General features: G+C 54.2%; 1 protein-coding gene across 1 annotated transcript in view; it reads left to right on the forward strand.

Annotated features, from left to right (window-relative positions):
* Nucleotides 1-21,394, forward strand: part of RFTN1 (raftlin, lipid raft linker 1) — a 173,851-nt gene extending 152,457 nt beyond the window's left edge. The window contains exons 8-10 of the mRNA XM_079794541.1: nucleotides 7,608-7,711; nucleotides 10,172-10,253; nucleotides 19,945-21,394. Of these exons, the coding sequence (XP_079650667.1) occupies nucleotides 7,608-7,711; nucleotides 10,172-10,253; nucleotides 19,945-20,337 (579 nt within the window). The 3' untranslated portion in view covers nucleotides 20,338-21,394. The remainder of the gene's footprint in view (nucleotides 1-7,607; nucleotides 7,712-10,171; nucleotides 10,254-19,944) is intronic.
* The last annotated feature ends 427 nt before the right edge of the window (nucleotides 21,395-21,821 follow it).

Here is a 21,821-nt window from a genome sequence, read left to right on the forward strand (position 1 = left end):
TTCGGCTCCTCCTAGAATAATAATCGCATGTCAGTTCGTTTCTTCTGTGGAATAAAGCACCCTCAGAGCTTAGTGAATTAAAATAACCGTTAGTGCTTGACCGGCGTAGCTCAGTGGTTGAATGTCAACCTATGAACCAGGAGGTCACAGTTCAATTCCTGGTCAGGCACATGCCCAGGTCGTGCGCTCGATCCCAGGTGTGGGGTGTGCGGGAGGCAGCTGGTCAGTGATTCTCTCTCATCATTGATGTTTCTATCTCTCTCCCTTTCCCTTTCTCTCTGACATCAATAAAAAATGTATTTACAATAAATCACCTTTAGTGTTGCTAGTGACGGGTCAGCTGGGTGATTCTGCTGGTCTGACGGAGGTAATTCATCTCAGCTGGGCTCACTTGGGCTTCTGCGGTCACAGCTGACTGGCAGCTGCCTGGTCCACGGTGGCATCTCTCATGTCTGCTAGTTGGGGCCACGTGTCTCTCACCATCCATCAGGCTAGTGGGCTTGACCTCTCATACCATGAGCAAGTAGAGGCTGCAAGGTGCCCGGAGACCTAGGTTCAGAACTCCCATGATGCCACGTCTATTATATTCTGTCAGAGCAAGTCACAGAGCGGCCTGGACTCTACCTCTTTAGAGGTGACGAGGCCCGGATACGGGGAGATAACCCCTGTGGCCATTTTCGCAGGCAGTGTGTCTCAAATAAGAACATTATTATTATTATTTCGTTGGGCTCTCCACGGGCTGCAGAGTGTGTTGCCTTCCTGGCCTGGTAGGGAACATCGGGCGGTAATGTGCGTTAACCTGTGCGTTAACCGCAGGGGTGGGTGAAGATCCCTGCACGCGTTTTCATCTGCCCCCTTTTCCACATCTGAGAACAAAGCTTTTTTTTTTTTTTAATGTATTCTCTTTGAACATTATGAAAGCCAAAGTTGTCTAAAATGAGACCCACGACTGCTTCCCTAGACTCTATTATGTTGGCCTAATTACATCAGCAAAATGTTTTTCTGGGCATTGTGTGTAAAACAAAGAAGCCAACGGCTTCTCCAGCCGCCCAGGGTCCTTGCCCCTCCCTGGGGCTGGCAGAGCTGTGGTCCTGGGGGTGGAGGGGGGGGGGCTGGAGAGGCAGGGCTGCTGCAGCCTCGCAGGGGCAGCCTCAGAGGGGTTTGCCCTTTCCCCGGAGAGAAGGGAGGGCAGGCGTCCCTTCCTCTCTCTTTCCCTCCACCACACCTCATAGTGGCTCCCCTCTGGTGGGGGGACCGTGTGCTTACCCTTTCCCCAAGCCCCTGGACCGGGATCTCTGAGGCGCACTCATCTTTGCTTCCCAGGCGCCCAGCACAGAGCTAGGTTGATTAAGTGTGGAGAGTCGTCAATGAAGAGTGGCACCGAGGACTGTCCTGCCTTTTAGGGTCCTGAAGGACCCGCTGAGTTTTCTGCAAGCCTGCCCCCATGTCACAGCCCCCGTGTCACAGCCCCCGTGTCACAGCCTCCACTTCCCTTTGATAAATAGACGTGACGTGTTCCTCTCTCCAGCGTGGCCCTCTCCTCCCACCGCCTTCATATCTCTGTTTCCACCACCTGAGGGCATGGCTGTTAGCATCCCCATCCCCGTATGAGGCCAGGGTCGCAGCTGAGCCTGGGCACAGTCAGGACAAACCCCAGATTCCCTGAGACCCTGTCTACACACCCTGCCTGGTCTCTTCCAGCCACTGCTCACCTCTTGCCATCTGCCACTTCACTCGGCAGTGTCCTGGCTCTGGCCTCCCGAGACCTCACTGTCCACCCCAGAGGGGGTTTCCAGGCCTCCTGTGACCTGCCCTCTCGGGACATCTGATGGTGTGGGTCTTCTTAACCCTGTTTGTCACCGTGGGCTGCTCAAGAACTGACTTCCCCCTGTTCGGTCAGTGTTTTTTATTCAGTTCCTGCTCATTCCGTCCCAGGAGGTCCAGTCCTCCGCCACCTCATGCCTCCTCGAGTTCTCATCTACCCTGTGTTGGCCAACGCCTCCTGACTTCTGTTGCGCATTCCTAGGTATGTGCCTTACAGGACAAATATGTGTGTTAGATAAGCTTGTTCAGCCACGAGTTACGGTGCTTGTTGGCCATGCGTTCGACGTTAATGAAGCAACCAAGTACATTAAACGAGGTGCCTTTAAACATAAATACACACAAAACAAGCTTCTGTATTGATCCGGGGATGAAGATGTGGTCAGAGGCTCGCAGGAACCTAACCCTGTATTTCCCCTAGGAGCAATGGTTCAGTATTCATTAATTCAGTGTTTGTGGCTACATTATAGAACATAGCTCCCATGAATAATGAAAATTGACTGTAGTCAGATAGATGATAGATAGATAGATAGATAGATAGATAGATAGATAGATAGATTAGATGCCCACATGAATGAAAAGATCAAAAGAAGAAAAAGTAGCAGATGAGAAATTTCAATGCGTTTTTAGAAGATGGAAAGTGTGTGGGAGAATGCTAATTGGTTTAGCAAAGAGGGAAGAAAGTTGCAAGCTGGATGTGGAAGGGAGCCGCTCTCTCTTGCAGAACCTGGGAAAAGCTCTGGTCTTCACAGCATAAATCAGCATGAGATGGTGGGGAGTGAACTGCTGAGCCAAAAACGGGGCCTTGGTGTAAGTCCTTACATAGGGAGGGTGGTAAGATCCCTGGCCCCCATCTCTGCCTCATGCGACCTGGTGACTATCGAGATAATGCAGGGATCAGTAGAAACCACTTTAAAAAGATGTGTAGAGAGAAAATAGATGCAGCCATGAAACAAGAACAAGATACTATAAAGATAAAAATAACATAAAATAAAAACAAAGTCAAAAGCCAAGAAAGAGCTTTTGTGTCTTTTTGGGCAGCAGGGAATTTAAAAACATAATAAAAAGGCTGTAAAATGAAGGAAACCTTCCAGGAGGTAAAATCAAAAAGACAGAGTAAGAAAATACAGGAGTAATAAAATGAAAATATCAATCCTACATTTTGAGTAATAGGAAGTCCAGAAAGAAAGAAAACAGAAAATGAAAGAAAAATTATCAAAGGGGGCGGGAGGGGGTGGGGAAAGAACACATTTCAGAACCAAAGGACGAGAATCCTCAGATTGCAAAGCCATCAAGTGTATAGCCCTGTGAGTAAAACACACCCACACCCAGGCACATTGTGACATCCTGGAACTTCATGGGGGAAAACATCCTAAAAGCAACACAACAGGTCACACTCAAAGTATTAGTCATCAAAACAGATATCACCAGAGCAATTGTGCAAATCTAGAAGCCAGTGGAACAATACTTGAAAAATTTTAGTGGAAATAAGGATTTCATCCCAGACTTCTATACCCAAACTGTTAATGAAGGGTGAAGACAAAGACCTTTATAGGAGTGCAGGGACTCACATGACTTCCAGGGCATTATTCCCAGAGAGCTACTACAGGATGTGCTCCAGCAAAATGAGGAGGAAGCCAAGAAAGAAAAACACCAGCTGAGGGAGAACGCAGGCGTGGAAAGCATCCAGACCAGGTTGGAGCAGGGCTGCAGAGAGCTCCAGAAATGATGCCTCCAGCGGGGGGGAATGGAACTAATATATTTAGGCACGCGGGAGTTGTGGATGGGCATAAAATAGAGGTGTTGGAGCACGTGGAATAAATTAGAGATCAGTTGCTGTACAACCAAGCAGATGAAACAAACAAACAAACAAACACTGAGGTCATGATTAACTCTAGGAAAAAGAAAAGATTATCTAAAAAGGAAGGTATGGTCACAGTGCATTACTTAACCAGCTCAAATTCAGCAATATTTGCAAAGTCGTAATAACCTAAATACCTACTTTTGGTTCATTAAAAGTACATATAACCATTTTGTGGCACTAAGAAAAAGGAAGTAAGAAGTGTGTATGGGAGCGATAAGCCTTTATTTTCCAGGGTAGGGCATCGATAGGTAAAGAAATTATCGTGCAAATGCAGTGTTGGGCATTAGTGTCTGGGTAGAAATGTACAGAAGGCCCATGCGTGTTTTTTCAGGGCCCTTCCTAAAGGTGCCCACGGTAAAAACCAGGGGCCCCCACCCGTGGCGGTCGGCACAGAGGCAGAGAGTCCCCATCTTGGGTAAAAGACCAGCCCAGAGCAGGTCCCACACACTGTTCAGATATGGGAAACTGAATTCCTCTCTTCATTTACAGCCTCATAAAAGGAGCAGAGTCTTTTAAGCTGCTTTTCTCCCAGATTGCTCCCATAAATGGGAGAAAAGGGAAGAGCCACTGACATTCAGGATACAAACTTTCTCACTGGACCCATGTGTTCCCTCCTCGTTACTTGTCTGCATGGAGGAGCTTCAAAAACTAATCAAAAGACAAATGCATTTCTTCATAAACTGCACTCCGTTGCCATCAGGTTTGGGAGGGTAAGGGGAGGCTGTCATTGGATGCCTGTTTCTTTTCGTTGATTTGCAAAACGCCAGAGAAATTATAGGGAACAAAGGAAAAAAGAGCCATAAATACAAATTAAGTCCTTTTTTCCACGGATCAGGGTCCTTTTTTTTTTTTTTTTTTTTTTTTTAACTCTCTAGGTGTGATGAGAGATCGCACATCCATACAGGAGAGTGGAGAGTTAATTAAAATTGTTGCTCCTACTCCCGGAAAGCAGCGCCTTTTCATTCCATGTACGGGCTGGCTTTGGGGTGTTGTCTGTGCATTTGTGTCCTCGCTGGAGCGTCGCAGAAAGGCAGATCAAAGAGACCCTTCCCTCCACACAGGTTTCCTATCATCTCCTCTGCTAATGGACTCGGGAGCGCCTTCCACGGACTGCCTGGGGCTCGTGTCCTATTTTAGAAACGCCGTCTCACGGTGTTGATACTATGCAAGCCAGCTTTGATAGATGCTGTGGCAAACCACACTGAACGTTAATTAATCCAGGCCAGCCCCGATGCTCGGAGGCGTGGGAGAGTCTGGCAGAGAGTAACACCTCACCCCCTGCCGTGTGTATTTTGCTTTTCAGCCCACCATGTGACAGCCAGATATTAACACTTGAGATTGAACCCTCAGCTCTCACCAGCCACCTTGGGTTTTGTTGTGTTTTCCCATTTCCTTTGCGTCTTTATGATTCTGTCCTCTCTGGCTGCTATCCCCTACCCGGAGGGGGGGGAAACTGTTTGGGAGAAATCCTGCGGTCTTGCTCTTTAATGTGGTGACAAAATGCAATAAAACCGAGCAAAACACAAGCAGCCCCTGCGAGGCCTGTCTGAGCAGGCAGGTCAGGCGGCGGCAGAGGGTGGCCACTGTCTTGCCCTCCTGAGTGCCAGCGGAGAAAACCCGGCCTGGGCACATCACCAATAAAAGGACTCCATTCTGCCATGCAGGGCTTTGTGAGGCGCCAAAGCTTGTCCTGGTTGCCATGGCTACTGTCTGATTGTGGAGGGTTTGTCGCAGCGACTGATAAAGTGGGAAGGTTATTCTTGATAGGCCTGAGTAATCATAACCTCCCAGAGCTCGCGAGTGTGGCTGGAACTCTCTTTACATCGGAGTGCAGGGCGGGGGGCAGGGGTTCTCAGGGTGGTGCCCAGCATGAGGGATGTTGGCCAGTGCTGGTCTGGAAGGCAGGTCCCTTTGTGTCCAGGGGGTCAGGCAGAAGCGGGGAGGCGGGGGGGAGGGTGCTGTGTCATTTGCTGCCATCTCTGTCCTGAGGGACAGGGCCAGAATAGGGCCCCTCTACCCCTGACCCGTAAATAAATTGGTTACTCCTGTACCGAGTTCTCCTTCCCTTCCTACTCCCCCTCCTTTAACTTCCTTTTCTCCTCCTCCTCCCCCTTCCCCTCTCCTCCCTTCTTTTCTCCCTGCCCTTCTTCCTTCCTCCCCTCCATTCCCTTTTACCAGCGCTGTTCCTTTAGAAATCCCGCTTCTCGTTCTCCTCACATGGAGAATGATGGGAAGGCAGGGTGTGAGTGGCAGCTGGCCGATGCTGGCCTCAGCACCGCAGACTGTCACAGCAGAGACCTAGTGGGTGACGTAGGCAGAGCTTCCCCAACGACGCTGCCTCAGAACTCCGGGGAGGACTTGAACACCCATCCCTGGGCCCCAGCCCAGAGTGTCTGGTCTGGTTGGTCTGGGTTGGGTCCCAAGACTCTGCATTTCTTTCTTCCTTTCTTTCTTTTTTTAATTGATTGGGGTGACATTGAGTAACATGATCATAGAGGGTTCAGGTGTGGGTTTCTCTGTTACAAGATCTGTATGTTAGCTCCCAGGCGTTGCTGATGCTGCTGGCCCAGGGAGCACAGTGAGAACCACTGACATAGGCCAGGACTTATGGGATCCAGTTGAAGAAACTGATAAATTCATTGCCAGCTGACCAGGTGACTGTCGCCACGCTGGGACGGGTGCTCCGTGATAGGAGCTTTAAAAGCCATTTGACGAGGCAGAGCTGGGTGTCCCCTCATCTGCCTTCCACTCCTCCAGCCCAGGGCAGCCAGACGAGCTGGTTCTATTCCCAAAAAGACCCCCAGCAGGACAGCCCCTGGCCAGGATGGCCCTCAGTTAAGCCCACCCTCCTCGGGGATCTAAGCCAGGCATGGTCTTCCGTGTGGAGCTCCCCCCTGGATGCCCTGGGCCCAGCCCTGAGTCCCGGGAAGCCTGCCTTGAGCACGGCCCCCGTCCTTCCTCTTCTGCGGGCCTTCGAAGCCTCCCGGCCCTGCCAGCGGGCCCTTTGTATTCTGGTTTCTCGGGTGTCTGTGCTGTTGCCTCTGCTGGACTGTGAACTCCAGCCCAGGACGGTGCCTCCATCCACGTTGCTCCCACCACGGCTTCCTAATACTAGCAGAATGAATCCGCGTGGCTGCCTCGGCTGAAAGGAATCTGGATACATGTAGAGATGCTCAGAAGCCAACCTAGCAGAGACCGGGAGGCCCGTGTAGACACAGGCCAGGGTGGGACTGCACTTCAGTGTTAGCAAGGAGCCGGAATAAGAAACGAGGCCTGAGGCCGGGGACCCGTGCAGTCCTCACACTGGGGTTCTCTCCCTGTGGGAGCAGGACTGAGTTTTTAAACTCAAAGGCAAAAACAAACAAACAAACATCAATAAATATTTAAATAAATAAATAAAGTACAAATAAAAATTCAAAGGCAAGTGTTGGGCAAGTCTCCCAACCCCCCATCCTGATTTGAGATAAAACACGGGCAAGCATTCATGTACCCCTTGACGGCAGGCTGCATAGCACAGGTGTGCGTGTGTGTGTGTGTGTGTGTGTGTGTGTGTGTGTGTGTGTGTCTGGAAGCAAATGGCTTGATCATTTGTCACTGTAACTTCACTCCCCACGACACGCTCTGAAATCATCCGGATCAGCATGTGTTGTCATATGCCCTGGATCCGTCTTTGAGGCGAGGGGATTGTGCTTCTTCCATGAAATGAGAATGAAACAAAATTAATGGATGAATCCTTTTGGCGCTCATTCCTTGCCAACCGTGCGGACTGAAATGAGGCCGGGAGAGGCCCCGCGTTGGCAGTTGGGCTGTGAACTCGAAGCATCCTCAGAGCCGGGGCCGCCTCCTGCTCTGTGGAGTTGGCGGCTGAACAGTCCCCTCTTCTGAGGCAGCAGCATCCCTCACGGTGGCCTTCCTCCCGTAGGGCGTCGAGGTGCAGACAGACTACGTGCCCCTGCTGAACTCGCTGGCTGCCTATGGCTGGCAGCTCACCTGTGTGCTGCCAACGCCCGTCGTCAAGACTAACAGGTAACAGAAGAGTCATGGCTATTGCTGCTCGCTCACTCTGTGCTAGGCACTGCGCCCAGCAAGCGCTTCGTGTACGTAACCTGGGAGGCGGGTGTGGCCGCATGAGCTCTCCTGCTGGCAAGTGGCAGAGCTAGGATTTTGGATTCCTAACGACCTGCCCCAGGGCTCTCACGGCACCCCTCTTCCTGCCTGGGGAGCCTTGGCCAGTCAAGCACTGCTGCCCAGCACGTCAGAGGTGAGCCAGCTGGACTGAGGAGACTCAGGGCTCTCGGTTGCCAAAGAAACTCAGCACCTACTATGCGCCCTGTGCCGGGCTAGAGAGGCATTTTGTATGTAAAGTCTTTCGTTCTCAAAAAACCCTACGAGGTGGGTTTTTTTAAACTTAAAACTCATTTTCCAGCCGAGGACAGTGTGGCCATGGAGGGGGAAGGACAGTCATGGTGCCGGTCAGCAGCCCCACGAAGAACACGCGAGGACCTGGAGCCGGGGCCCTAGCTTGTGGCACTCCCTCCGATTTCACCTTCACGGTGGTTTGTCCACCCCCAGCTCTGCCCCCCAGCCCTTGAGCCATGGGCTTGTCCGAGTCCTCCCAGCGCTAAAAGCCTTGCCATCTGGGTTTGCTGTCTACACTAGTCCTCCTAACTATCCTCTTAAGCATAGATTTGATTCCCGTTTTACAGATGAGGAAACTGAGGCTCAGAGAGGCTCAACCACGTACCTGAGGCCACACAACCACTAAGGGGCCCAGAACCTGGGGCTAGAACCTCAGTTGAAGAATCAAGGGCCCCCTCTCCTTCACCTCTTGGCCCACCGATAGGGATGCTCCTGCCCGTGGCCCTCAGTGCTCTGCCTGCCCCGATCCTGCTGCACACCCACCACGCCAGGGTGATGAACAGCGTGGGGCAAGGCTGGTGATCTAGGGGGGGTGGCAGCCCCGGGCTCAGACCGAGGGTGGCGAATGATGGTGACCATCAGTGCCTTTCCTGCGTCCCTCTGCAAGCTCGTCTGGGCCCTCAACGTGTCTCCCTCCTGACACTGGGACGCGGCGGCCTGTGTACCTGCAGGGGCCAGTCTGTAGCCACCTCTGGCCCTTGGCCACTGGAAGCCACCGTATTGCTGCTCAGCTGAGACTCCTGTGGGCACAGGGCGATGCCGCGGAGTAGAAAGGATCCTGCCTGGGTTTGTGGCTTGCAGACTTGAACCCAAGTCCCGAGTCTGCCCCCCGGGGCAAGCCAGGTAGCTTCCTGGAGTCTGTGTGCCAGTCCACGAAGTCTGGTCCAGAAGCCGGAGGCCAAGAGTCACCAGGAGCATGTCTGAATGTGAAGGCCCAGCTGGTTCTGGACTAAGCTCAACGGGTCAGACAGGTCTCTGTCTGTCTGTCTGTCTGTCTCGGATAGTCACACCTGCCAAATAGTTCTCCCTAACACTCCACTTCCCTGTGCCTTAAATGACCCCTTATAGTGGAGTGGGAGACCGCATTGAACCAGGCAGATCGGAGCTTAAGTCTTGGCTGCCTGCTCTGGAGCCTGCTCCTTACTGAGCTTTCATTTCCTGTCTATAAAGCCCCAGTCCTTGGAACACTGGGGAGGCCTAAATGAGACATTATGTGTGGGTCACCCCGCCCAACCCCGGAATAAACCAGGAAATATGAGTTGTCTCTCCCTGACCCTCAGTCTCCAAGTAGGGACACAGTGTTTCAGCAGAGTGGACATTTGCAAAATAATAGATTTAAGAAAGTGATAGGAAGGGTGGAGGCAGGGGAGAAAACCATCCCCTTCACAGTATTTCTATCATCTTTAATGGCAACTCCCGGGGTCCTGCCTTCCTGGAGGAAAAACGCACGCACTGGGCCATAAAAAGGAGCGGCAGTCCTGGGCATCCCTCGCTGGCTTTGTTAAAGCCACTCCCCGCCTTGCCCGCCGCCTTCCTGGTTGTGTGCCCGCAGGAGCGGCGTGGCCTGCCTCCGGGAGGGTGAATCGGGCCTGGGCCGGGACCTGTGCGCAGCCAGCCCTCCACCCGCTGTCCCTGTGACGGCCGATGGGCAGAGTCTTCCCCCAGGTCCTCATCCACCTGCCCATCCTGGGCCAGCCCGGCCCCTGGTGGCCTCACTACCAAAGACAGATGTGGAAGAGGCATGCCACCCCTTTGAGACGCACTGGAGAAGCCACTTTGTCATCATTAGGCACGACGCCAGCTGTTCTTTCACATCCAGGGGAGGGCGTTTCTCGCTGTGAAGCTGACTTTGCAGGGATGCCCGCAAAGCTTTTTGTTGGGCGCCTGAGATGGCCACCCCGGAAGCAAGGGCGGGTGGCCTGGGGTGGGAGAGCGGCAGCTTCTTGTTCTGACCCCTCACTGTCATTTCCGCGGGTGGTCAGCCTTGAAGTCAGGGATGCCGTGTCTGCGAGGTTTGGGGCTCCCCCAGGTATAACCTAACTCATTCTCTGCTCCTGTGTGTTACAGGGAGGGGAACGTATCCACCAAGCAGATTGTCTTTCTTCAGAGACCGTGTCTACCTCAGAAACTCAAGAAGAAGGAATCCAAGGTGAGTGGCGGCCGTGGTGGCCTTTCCCGGGTTTCTCTAGCGGGGCATCATCCGCAAGGGGGTTTCCTGCAGCGGTTGGGTGGGCAGCCTGCTGCAACTTCCAATGGCCCCGAGCCCAAGGACACCTGCGCCCCTTGGCGAACCCATCAGGCCTGAAGCTGCCAGAATGGGACAGGCAAGGGCACTGGAGGGCCTCGTCTGCCAGCCTCCTGCTGGCTGGGCCAGAAGAGCGGCCGAGAGAGGCTCCTGCAGACACTCGTGCGTGCCAGGCATTCCCCCTGGGCCACGAATAGGGGCATGCAGTCAGCTGCGTTCTGACGAGATGCTGGGGGTGGGAGGGCGGGGGGTGTCTCTGCATCTTCATCTCCTCGCACGCTGGCTGAGCTCCGGCCTGCCCAGGGAGCCCTCGGGACATCAGAAGTTTGGCCATGTTGGCAGACAGACCCTGCTAGAGCCCCTTTGTGACAGCCCCACCCTGCAGGCCTCCGAGTGGCAGCAGCTGGTGCAGACAGAGGTCAGCCTTAGCCTGTGGCCGTGAGCCCTCCCGTCAGGCTGCCCTGCGATCGCCAGGGTCCTTTTCCCCTCCCTCGTCATTACGTGAACCGCCCGGGAAACACAGTCGCGCTGAGAGACTGGCCATTCTCACAATATCTTCCGTGTTTGATGCGGTCGATCCCAAGTCCTCCCCTGGGTCAGATGATTCTGAATCTTCATACCCCGTGCTTTTCCCGTGGGTGTGTCACCAGGTCCTCAGGAAGGGGCAGGTGAGTCTAGGCCAGTGGTCGGCAAACTCAATAGTCAACAGAGCCAAGTATCAACCGTACAACGATTGAAATATCTTTTGAGAGCCAAATTTTTTAAACTTAAACTTCTTCTAATGCCACTTCTTCAAAATAGACTGGCCCAGGCCGTGGTATTTTGTAGAAGAGCCACACTCAAGGGGCCAAAGAGCCGCACGTGGCTCGCGAGCCGCAGTTTGCCGACCACGGGTCTAGGGAACCTGCCAAAGCCCAAGTCAGTGTCACCTGGAGCCAGCCCGCTCCACCTTCGATGGCCAAGGCCACGTTCCCAGGCAGGGCCTGCTGGGCCTGCTCGCGCCTCACGCTTGGCAGTCGTGCTTCCTCGTGTTCTTTGGACATGGAGCCCGGACAGGAGCACCAAGCAAGTGGACAGATTGGAGCAGCCCCTCACCAGCCAGCAAATCCAGGGGGAACCCGTTTGTGGGACGAACACCAAGGAAATGGCGCCTTGAAGCCTGTTGAGGTGGAGGGCAGAGGGCTCTCCCTCCAGGCGCTGATGCACATGTGACTGGTGACAGCAGCAGAGAACCGGAAGGCAGCTGCCAAACCCACCGTGCACCGCCAGGAGCCCTAGCCGCTGGAGGGAAGGTGGATCAGCCAGGACTGCTGTCAGCGGTGGCTGAGCCATGGACTCCGGCGAACTGTGCACATTCACAGTGACATTCAACAACCACCAGAGGACGCTGCCTCTGCCTTTAAGAGTGGGAGGGGGTGCTGCCTTGTCCTGGCTGCTCTCCTGGTTGTGGCGCTGACTCCCAAAGCAAAGGCGCTGACTCCCAAAGCAAAGACGCGTGGTTTGACTTTGGTGCAGCCCATGCATCTCAGAGGGGCAGCCAGTGGGGAGCTGAGCGGGCGGGAAGTTTCAGAGGTGGAGTGTTAAAGCTGGTGTGAGAGAGATGGGATGGGAGTCTCACTTTCTGGTCGGTAGAAACTTCCCTACAAATCAACTACGTGAATATGGGTTGGCTGCTTTCCCCTTTGTTATCCCGGACTCATTCCAAGTTGGGATGGGCTGGTGCCTAGCTCTTGTCCTCGGTGTGACCTCGAGAGAGCGCCTGGCCCGCGGAGTCCCAGAGAGGGGGCTTCACAGCAGGCGTCTTGTCTCCGTCTCCCCGTCCCTGTCACCTGCTGCTCAGCTGACTCGGGGGGCGTCCCGCTCCCACAGGTCTGTGGGTTCCCGTGACTGGGGGGCAGCCCCATCTCGTCCTCACGGTGCTGAGCTCCCGCAGCACTGACGCTGTCGGCTGCCCTCGCCTCTTTAAGCTCCTTTTCCTCTGGGCTCCGTCCCACTCTCTTCTCCTGGCTCCATCCCACCCTCCTCTCCTGGCTCCATCCCACCCTCCTCTCCTGGCTTCCCACTGGGGCTCAGACCCAGCCATTGCTCCTCCAGCTCTCTTCCCCGTCCTTAGGGAGTCTCTTTCATCCCCAGAGGGAGATCATCTCTCGCCACCTCTGCCGTGACCCTTGTATCTGCATTGCAGCCCTTGCTTCTCTCCTGCCCAGCTCACCTGTCCTGTCACTGCTCAGGAACCTCAGACAAACGCGTGACTTGGCCCCTCCTCCTCACCTGGCCCACGTCCCCTTACCCAGAGGCACCCGCCCACCTAGGGGTCATCTTTGACTTTCCCCATCCCCTTCCCCCTAGCAGTGAAGCCTTAGACATGTCTATTTTAGGTCCTAGAATCCCTGGATTCCTCCACCTTTCTTCACCCTCACTTTGCTTCAGCTACTCCAGTCTCCTGATGACAGGTCTCCCTTCACATATGTTCTCTGTTCAGAGACAAAGTGATCTTTTGAAAAAGCCAATTGGCCCAGCCAGTGTGGCTCAGTGGTTGAGCATCCACCTATGAGCTAGGACCGTGGTCGGCAAACTGCGGCTCTTTGGCCCCTCGAGTGTGGCTCTTCCACAAAATACCACGGCCTGGGCGAGTCTATTTTGAAGAAGTGGCGTTAGAAGAAGTTTAAGTTTTAAAAATTTGGCTCTCAAAAGAAATTTCAATCGTTGTACGGTTGATATTTGGCTCTGTTGACTAATGAGTTTGCCGACCACTGAACTAGGAGATCGCGGTTCAATTCCCGGTCAGGGCACATGCCCGGGTTGCGGGCTCTATGTGCAGGAGGCAGCCAATCACTGAGTCTCCCTCATCATTGGTGTTTCCATCTCTCTCCCCATCTCCCTGCCTCCCTGAAATCAATGAAAATATTTTTTTAAAAGAAAAAGCCAATTGAATCATGTCACCTCACCGCTTAGGACGGCTCTTTGTGTGAAGATGGAGATCTGGAATGTGGTCCACGAGGCCCTGGGTGATCAGCCCCAGGCCCTGCTTGCCGGTGATGTTGGCCTGTGCTCCTCGGTGCCTCTCCTGCCTCAGGGCCTTCGCTTCGGCTGCTCCCTCTGCCTAGGACACTCTCTTCCTCAGTATTTTCTCAGGACGGTGCAGTGCCCTGGGGAGAACCCCGTTCTCTCTTCCAGGGTTCTCCTCTAACTGTTTGTGCTCATTCGTTTATCCTCTCCTGGGAGAGACTGTCCATGAGAGCACAGACCCGTGTTTCCGACCGTTGCCTGCCCAGTGCCTGGCTTTTAGTTGGTGCTCAACAAATATCTGTTGAATCAGTGAATGAGGAATCAAAATTCTGGGCCCGGGACATGCCTGTCCTGTCCAGCATTGAAACTTAAGAAGAGAAATCCCAAGACGGGCACACCGGGGACGAGGCACATGTAGTCGTCTTTTAACCAGCAGAGTGGGCAGAATCCTCACCGAGGCTTTGCAGCATTTGACAGAAACCTCTCTGTGTGAGTGTGATATGGAACTCCCTCGAAGGTGAGAGGTGGTTTCCGCGATGCCGGATAATCTTCCTTCCCGCTCACCTCCCTGACGTGGGGGCAGGTCGCGGACAGCCTTTAAAACGTGTGACTTAAATCCGTCAGCCCCTCCTGACACGGAACTCTGGACACACGCTGCTGTAAGGTGGAGGATCGTTCCCTGCCCCCGGTTATGTCTGACATGGACAGCTAGGTGGAATCCTTCCTGGCTCAGGCCCCACTGCCACACCCACGTGGAGACACCCTGCATGGGAAGACTGGCATGGGCATGGCGCGGCCTGGCAGCTAGCGGCTGTGCGTGGAGTTCGGCGACTCCCTGGTACCACTCACGATATGGAAAGGTCCTCCAGGCCTTTAAGTGGGGGTGTCACCCCCCCCCCCGAGCCTCCACCCAGAAAGCGGTCCCCGGGGCTGCACATCCCTGCCTCTCCGCTTCTTGCTTTCTGAGATGGCATCTTTTTGAGCCTTGGCATCTGGAGCGATTTTTGTTGTTTGTTAGAGACAACGAGGGGGTGGAGAAGCCTGGGTGGGGAGGGGAGCAGGTGTGACGGTGGGAGGGAGGGAGGCAGAGGGAGCCCGTCCGTGGATGGCATGGCTGGGGTTAGGAGATCCTGGGACTGTCCTCATTTCCCAGCTGTTTCTCCCACAGCGGATCTCGGCCCACGGGCCTTTCTTTGCTTGGCGGTTCTTAGATTGTGGCCCCTGGACCAGCAGTATCAGCCTCAGCGGGAGCTGAGAAATGCAGTCTCCCCCCCGCCGCCCCCGCGCCAGGCCCTCGAAGTCACGGGGGGGGGGGGGGGTGATCTGGTTGAAGGAGCCCCCAGCGGTTGTGATGCCCACTCCAGTCCGAGAGCCAGTGTCTTAATTGAAGAGTTCAGGCCCCTTTCCAGCCTCACCCGTGGCCCTCCATCCACATTTTATCATTATTGATTTTTTAAAAATGGGCCTGTCAGGGAGTCTTCAGTGTAGATACTTGTTTTTAATAAACTGAACCAAAGACTCTTTAATGGCCATAAATCTAGACTTCCATTAGCTGACCACCCGGCCTAATGATCAAGTGCCTGGTCTAGCAGATGCATCTGAACATGGAGAAGTCTGAAAGCTGAGGCACTTACGCGTTGGGCTGAGCCATCCCAGGGGGTGCTGCCTCCTCCCTTCTCTCTAGGTCAAGAGCCTAAAGCCTTTCACCCCCGGCATGGCTCAGTGGTTGAACTTCGACCCATGAATCAGGAGGTCACGGTTCGATTCCCGGTCAAAGCACATGCCTGGGTTTGGGGGCATGCAGGAGGCAGCTAATTGGTTATTCTCTCTCATCACTGATGTTTCAATCTCTCTCCCTCTCCCTTCCTCTCTCTGAAATAAATATATATATATATATATATATATATATATATATATATATATATATATATATATATATTAGAGGCCCAGTGCATGATTGAATCATGCACGTGTAGGGTCCCCTACACGCTTTCGCTTTCGCTCACGGGGGAGCTGGGTGCCTGTCCGCTGGTGCACCAGGCCTTTCAGAAGCCTCCGGTGCAGCGGAGGCTTCTGAAAGGCCTGGTGCCTGAGCGGACAGGCACCCAGCTCCCCCGCTTTTGATGGTCCACGGTGGGACGTGAGCTCGCTGCCCCAGAGGCCCCTTCTGTGCCACAGCACAGCCATGGCGCAGATGCTGAGCTCGAGCCGCTGCTGGTGACGTGAGCTCAGCGTCCCGCCGGCCCAATCGGCCACCCCAGCCACCCCGAGTCCCGCCCCCCCCCGCGCCTCCTGGCCAATCGCGGGCATAGCGAAGGTACGGTCAATTTGCATATTTGTCTATTATTAGGTAGGATATATGTGTGTGTGTATATATATATACACACACACACACACACACACACACACACACACATTTATTTATTTATTTATTTATTTATTTATTTTTAAATAGTCTGGAAGGGTAGTGTGGAGCCAGAGGCACCTGTGTTTGAATTCTAGCTCTGCTATTTCTAGCTGTGTGACTTTAGGCGAGGTACTTAACCTCTCTGAACCTCTACATGCTCATCTATAAACTGACTCTAACAATGCCTACTGAGAATATTGCTTTGGGGATCCAGGGAAATGGGAAACTTTGTCACTGTCTGAGACACATAGTAGGCACCTTGGTATGTGTTTGTTCTTTCCTGGACAGGTTCTGGGAGAAAGTGGCTGCTGTGCCTGCCACAGGCCTTTCCCACAGCCTGTGTCCTCCTGTGGTCTTCTGTCAGGAGATCAGCAAAATGTGGTCTTCTTCTGGAATCTGGATGTGGCCAGGCATACAGAGGAACACAGACCTTCTGTTGCTTATTTAGCAAGAGCAGCCCCTGGGTTTGTGTCAGTCAGTAAGTGTCAAGGGTGGACTCTGGCAAAGGTGGCAGCCCCACGGTTGTAGAACATCCGACTGCAGGGGGCGCTGTGCACACCCACTCGTGTGACCCGGCCCCTGGGTGTGCACTGCCGCCCTGGAGGCTGAGACGACTATTTCAGAGATGATGAACGTGAGACTTGGAGAGATTGATAACTTGCCCAAGGACAGAAAGCCAACAAGTGCCAGGACGGGGATTTGAACCGGGCTCTCAGCTGCTGTGATGTTTTAACATTTAGGGCCTTCCACCACTTTTTTAGCAAAAGGAAAGCTTCCTCCGACGTTCCTGCTAGCCGACTGCCTCTCGGAGAAATGCATATCGGCAGGCTTCACGGGTGTTTTTTAAAAAACTTGCAAAAATGCAGAAGCTCTATTTGGGGACATGGATTTTTATCCAAGGCTCTTCCATTTGGGCTGGCATTATGAAGCCGTGGCAGTGGCTGCGTAGGTCAAGGCAGCAATTATGAACCGCGAGTGCTTGTGCCCGAGAGCCACAGAGGCTTGGCATCGGAGGCAGAGCAGAGGCTCCGGGGCCCCGGGTCGGCGCCCCGCACTTGTGGTTACAGAGCAGAGACGCCTGCTTCAGTCTAGGTCAGTGGTCGGCAAACTCATTAGTCAACAGAGCCAAATATCAACAGTACAACGATTGAAATTTCTTTTGAGAGCCAAATTTTTTAAACTTCAACTTCTTCTAACGCCACTTCTTCAAAATAGACTCGCCCAGGCCGTGGTATTTTGTGGAAGAGCCACACTCAAGGGGCCAAAGAGCCGCATGTGGCTCGTGAGCCACAGTTTGCCGACCACAGGTCTAGGCTGACGTGGGCACCCTTGGGATGGGGGTCTGAGGCACCACTTCGCCTGCAAAGGGGTTCCATTGTCAGAAACTCATGGCTTAGGTGGAAGAAGCTTACAGTGTGAGAGAGAGAACCCGCACAAAGGAGTGTCTGAGCAAAACCCATCCAACATGGGAGGTGAACGCCTTTGGGAATTTGGGGGGAGGGTGGGGAGGAGGAGGACAGGATAGATGTTAAATCCTAACCTCAACATGCACTTTGCTCCTTTTCTCTGCTTTGATGGGAAATCTTGTCCAAAGCTGTTTGATCCCAGGATCCCATGGCGTGTGCAACCTCAGGACCCTGTGGGTGTTGAGGCAAATGTTTTCTTTGGGGGAATAGATCTCTACCACTGAAAATTCTGCAACGGTGGCAGATTTTTAAAAATTTGCGTAGCACAGTTTTGGTTTTTCCTAGCAAGGCACTCAGTTATTTAGCATGTGCTAATGCCCTAGGAAATCGCTTTCCACTGATGGTGCCATTGCATTCCTGGGCCCCCCTCTCCAGCCCAGCAAGAAGCCATCAGAACCGAAGGCTCCCTTTGTTCTCCTTGCAATCACAGACTGTCTGAGATTTAAGTCCGTATTTGGCAAAACCAGCGTGCTGTGACTGAAGTAGAAAGAAATGACCATGATGGGAACTTAAACTGAACCCCTGTGTGCATGTGGGTCACGGAGCTGCACCTGCAGGGTGGCCAAGTCCCATGATTCTCTTCTTCCCGGTGAGACCACTCCCTGCAGCGGGGACTCCTGTGTCTCACCCACATCTACCTCTCTCTCTCCTCGGGGGTTTCTCTCTCGTTCTTTGTGCCGGTCACCACCGGGCCTGGCGCGTCCAGAAGATCCCTGGGCTGGCATCTTCCCGAGGATGCACCACATCTGGCATCTGACTCAGTGGGTCCCCACCCAGAGTGGACTGCCCCCCAGCTCTGAGGTGGAGGCATTCTGGGGGATACTGACCACCCCAGGAGGACAGAGGTCAGAGGGGCTTTTGCTCAGGAAGACTGGGGGAACCCCTGATATTTGGGGAGTAGAAGAAAAAGGCTGCAGTTCTGCTGAGTGGTTCGCCCACAGAACACATTCCCCATTGATAAACACGGGGACCCATTTCTCTGAATCTTCCAAGGTTGTTTTTTTTTTAACACCCCTCGATGTTTCCATGTCTGCTCAAGCTCATTTGCCCAGATTAGTTCCACGTGCACAGGCTGCTACACTGTCTGCCTCCGGGCCCGTTCATGTCATCAGCAGACTCAGCGGGACTTTGCGTGTTCCCCACTCTGCTTCTTCCTTAAATTGATTTCTCTTCTTAGAGATCAGCCAGAAGTAAGGTGCAGGTGGACCGGTCCCTCCTCACTGAACCCCAAGCTATGTTTTGGCTCTAAAATTACAGGACTTGAAACTCAGGGCAGCCGGCGTGGCTGGGCTCTGTCGTCCTTCCATTCATTTATCCCACAAACAGGGTGAGGGCCTACTCGGTGCCAGGCACTGTGCTCTGCCCCAGGGATGCAGGAGGAAATAGGACAGACAGCCTCCCTGACCTCTTGGAGCTTAAATCTGGTGTCAGTAATGGAAACAGCAAGTGTATCTGGTATATGATGTGAGGCACAGTGCTAAATGCATGACCTGGATTATCACATCATTGGAACCACATATGCCCTGGAAGGCAGGGCCTGCCATACCACCGCCCACCACCTGTTTTGGCAGATGAAGCATTGTTGGGCACAGTCACGCTCATCAGTTTACATGTTACCTGTAATTGCTTTTCTGCAGCAACGGTAGAGTTCAATGGTTTCTTCATGGTTTCGGCAGCGACCATGTGGCCCGCAAAGCCAGTATAAAATATGATCTGACTTCTACAGGAAAAGCTAACTGACTTTGCTTTCCGAGAAAATCAAGTAACCAACCTTGGTTTTGGCTGCTGCCCCCACTGTACAGATGAGGACACTGAGGCTGGGAAGTTGGGCCAGGGAGTGGTGGAGTTGGGACGCTTCACGCCTGCAGTCTCGCTCCACAGCTTGGACAGGCCTGGTCCTTGCACAGCTCAGTTACTGACTGCGCGACCTGCGTCTTCTCTGAGTCTGTGTTGACGTCCCTGGTCCTTGGGGAAATGTTTGGTTGCAGGTCGGGCTCCATGGGAAGCAGGGTCTGGATGGTGGACGTTTTTGAGGGCAGTGCCCTCAGGAACACCCGTGGGGAGCACAGGGCGCAGGAGTGGGCCGGGAATTGAGCTGGGATGCTGTCTCAGCAGTGGCCGCGGCCACCCTCCAGGTAGCTCTGGAGCTGGGATGGCCTTTCAGAGTTCCCCTAGTTGTGCAAGGAGGGATAGGCCCTTGTACCCCGCCCAGACCAGACCTTGGGTGTAGGTGGCCCCAGGAAGGGAGTGTGACCTTCAGTGAGGTGGTGGGTGCTGTCAGCAGACAGCAGCCCCCGTAGCTGGGGCAGCAAGCCCGCCCGTCCTGCAGGGGAGCCGGCGCCCCACATGCTGTGCCTTTGCTCAGGTGAGAGAATGCGGCCCAGAGCTGGGTAACCCACGGCCTGCTCAGAGCCCTGGCGCTTAGGAAGCGCGGGCCCTGTGTCCCTGCCTCATCCTTATGGTTCAAACGATAGGATTTCAGGATCTCCTTCCCCAGGCCTTTGAAGTACACCCCGTGGGCAGCATGGAGCAGGCTCTCGTGGTGGGTGTGAGGTGTCCGGGCTGTGATTGACGTTGGTCCCACCCCAGGAAGGCGGGGAATTGTGTGTCTTGCTGCGGAGGAGTGACGTGGGCGTGGATGCCGACGCGTCCAGGGGAGGCTCTGGGTCCACGGAGACTGCGTTTACTTACCTCCATCCTCTCCCGTGTTCAGTTTCAGTGGCGACTCTCCCGAGAAGACGTGCACAGCCGGCAGATGAGGAAATCCAAGGGTAAACTCAGTGCCAGAGGCAAGCGACGAGCCGAAGAAAACGACAGGAATCTGGAAGACCCGTTTCCCAAGGCCGGAGACGTGGGAAACTGCGTGCCGAGCCAGCAGCCGGAGGACGGAGCCTCGGAGGAGGAGAAGGGCCCCGTCCAGGAGGTCACCGGAGAGCCGCTGTGTCCCGATGGCCGGCTCTGTGTGGAGGGCGGGGCCGTGCAGAACGGTCCTGCCGGCCACTGTGGGGCCTCGGCCGGGGGCTGTGAGGGGCCCTCGGGTCCTGGAGAGGACGCCGGGGAGGGAGGTCCTGAGGACGTGGCTGCAGAGACAGCAGAAGACTACTGAGTCCCAGCCGTGGGCGCTGCAGCCAGACCCGTCGGCCACCCCGAGGCACTGCCGGCAGCCGGGTCGGGCTGCTTGGCCCTGGCGCCCTGTGCTCCCTTTGGCTTGGCTTGTCCTCACTTGTGAGCTCGCCCAGGCCCTGCAGGGCTGGCTTCCTGACTGTTGGCTCCTGCACAGCCATTGGAAATGTGTCATAATGCCCCCGTGTTAGAACGCAAGAGGTCAGGTTACTTCTCCTCAACCTCAGGGCGGAAGGCCCAGCCCTGGCTCCACGCTCCTCCGTGGGAGGGTCTGGACCAACCAGTGCCTGTGTCCGCCCCCCCAGGGCCTTCAGGGAGCATTCGTTCAAGTCCCTGGGCCTCCCTAGCTACAAACCAGGGCTGTGTGGGGTTCACTCCCACAGGCTGTTGGGGCGGTGTCCACCCTCGGCTGGTCTCTGCAGCTCCCTGGCGGCTGTAACACCCCCTGGGGCCCTGCCAGCTGCTCTTCACCTAAAGCCCAGGACCCTGCTGCTGTGGCAAAGAAAAGGACCTTGGGGGAGGGCAGGTGCCCCGCCCCCTGGCTTTCCTCTAGCGTCCCATAGACACTGGTAACCTGGAGGTGAAACGGTAATGCTGTTCGTGCACCTGCTTTCGCAGAATGTCCAAGGAAGTATCCTGTGTTAGTGTCCATGCCAAAAATTTTTTAAAGGTTTTGTATCCAGCACATCGTGTGAACTCGCGTTCTTTCCGTCGTTTCAGGGCAGCCTGGCGGGTTGGGTGCCCTTGTCGTGTGCTATTTTAATCCGTGCGTCCTTGGCCAAGTTGTTTCCCATGTATGCTATCACGTGTTTATATTGTCCAGAAGGTATCGTTAAGGCTTTACGTAGATGCAGCTGGTGTCTTGACCAAAACAACAGCCTTGTCTCTTTTCTTGTTTAGTTACTTAAAGCAATAAACCATCTATGAGTTAGAGCACTGTGCGTACTGAGTATTAACTGTGTCACAACGAGAAAGCCCTGGCCTGATGTCCCAAGGACTCAGCCCCACACCCCTCATACACGTTTCCTAAGAGACTAACTCCCGGCAGCACCATGACCTTCGAGAAAAGGACGCTCCCGCGGGAAACGAAGGAGCCAGCTGGACACACGGTGCCTCCTGGTCCTTTGTAGAAAGAACGCGGACAGTGGGATTCAGGTGCCGCCAGGTAAGTCAGGCAGAGCCACCCCCCGTGGCCCCGGGGTGACGGAGGAAATGCCTCTGGAGAACAAATAGCCCCACACCAGTTTCTGTCTAAAAAGCATGTTCCCAAGCTTTTAAGGAAAATCATTTAATGAGGCAAGTCTTTTCCCTCTTTGCAAGTTTGCTAGATTAAAGCACACCTGTGATACATTTGTATAAAGAACTGAAGGCCCTTGTACAGCCACATCGTAGTCATTTTCCTCTTGATGTTGGCGCTGACTGCCCCCACCCCCACCCCTAGCGCTCACCTGGAAAGGTTGAAGGCTC

The sequence above is a fragment of the Cnephaeus nilssonii genome, assembly GCF_951640355.1.
Source record: "Cnephaeus nilssonii genome assembly, chromosome: 17".
Taxonomy (NCBI): Eukaryota; Metazoa; Chordata; class Mammalia; order Chiroptera; family Vespertilionidae; genus Cnephaeus; species Cnephaeus nilssonii.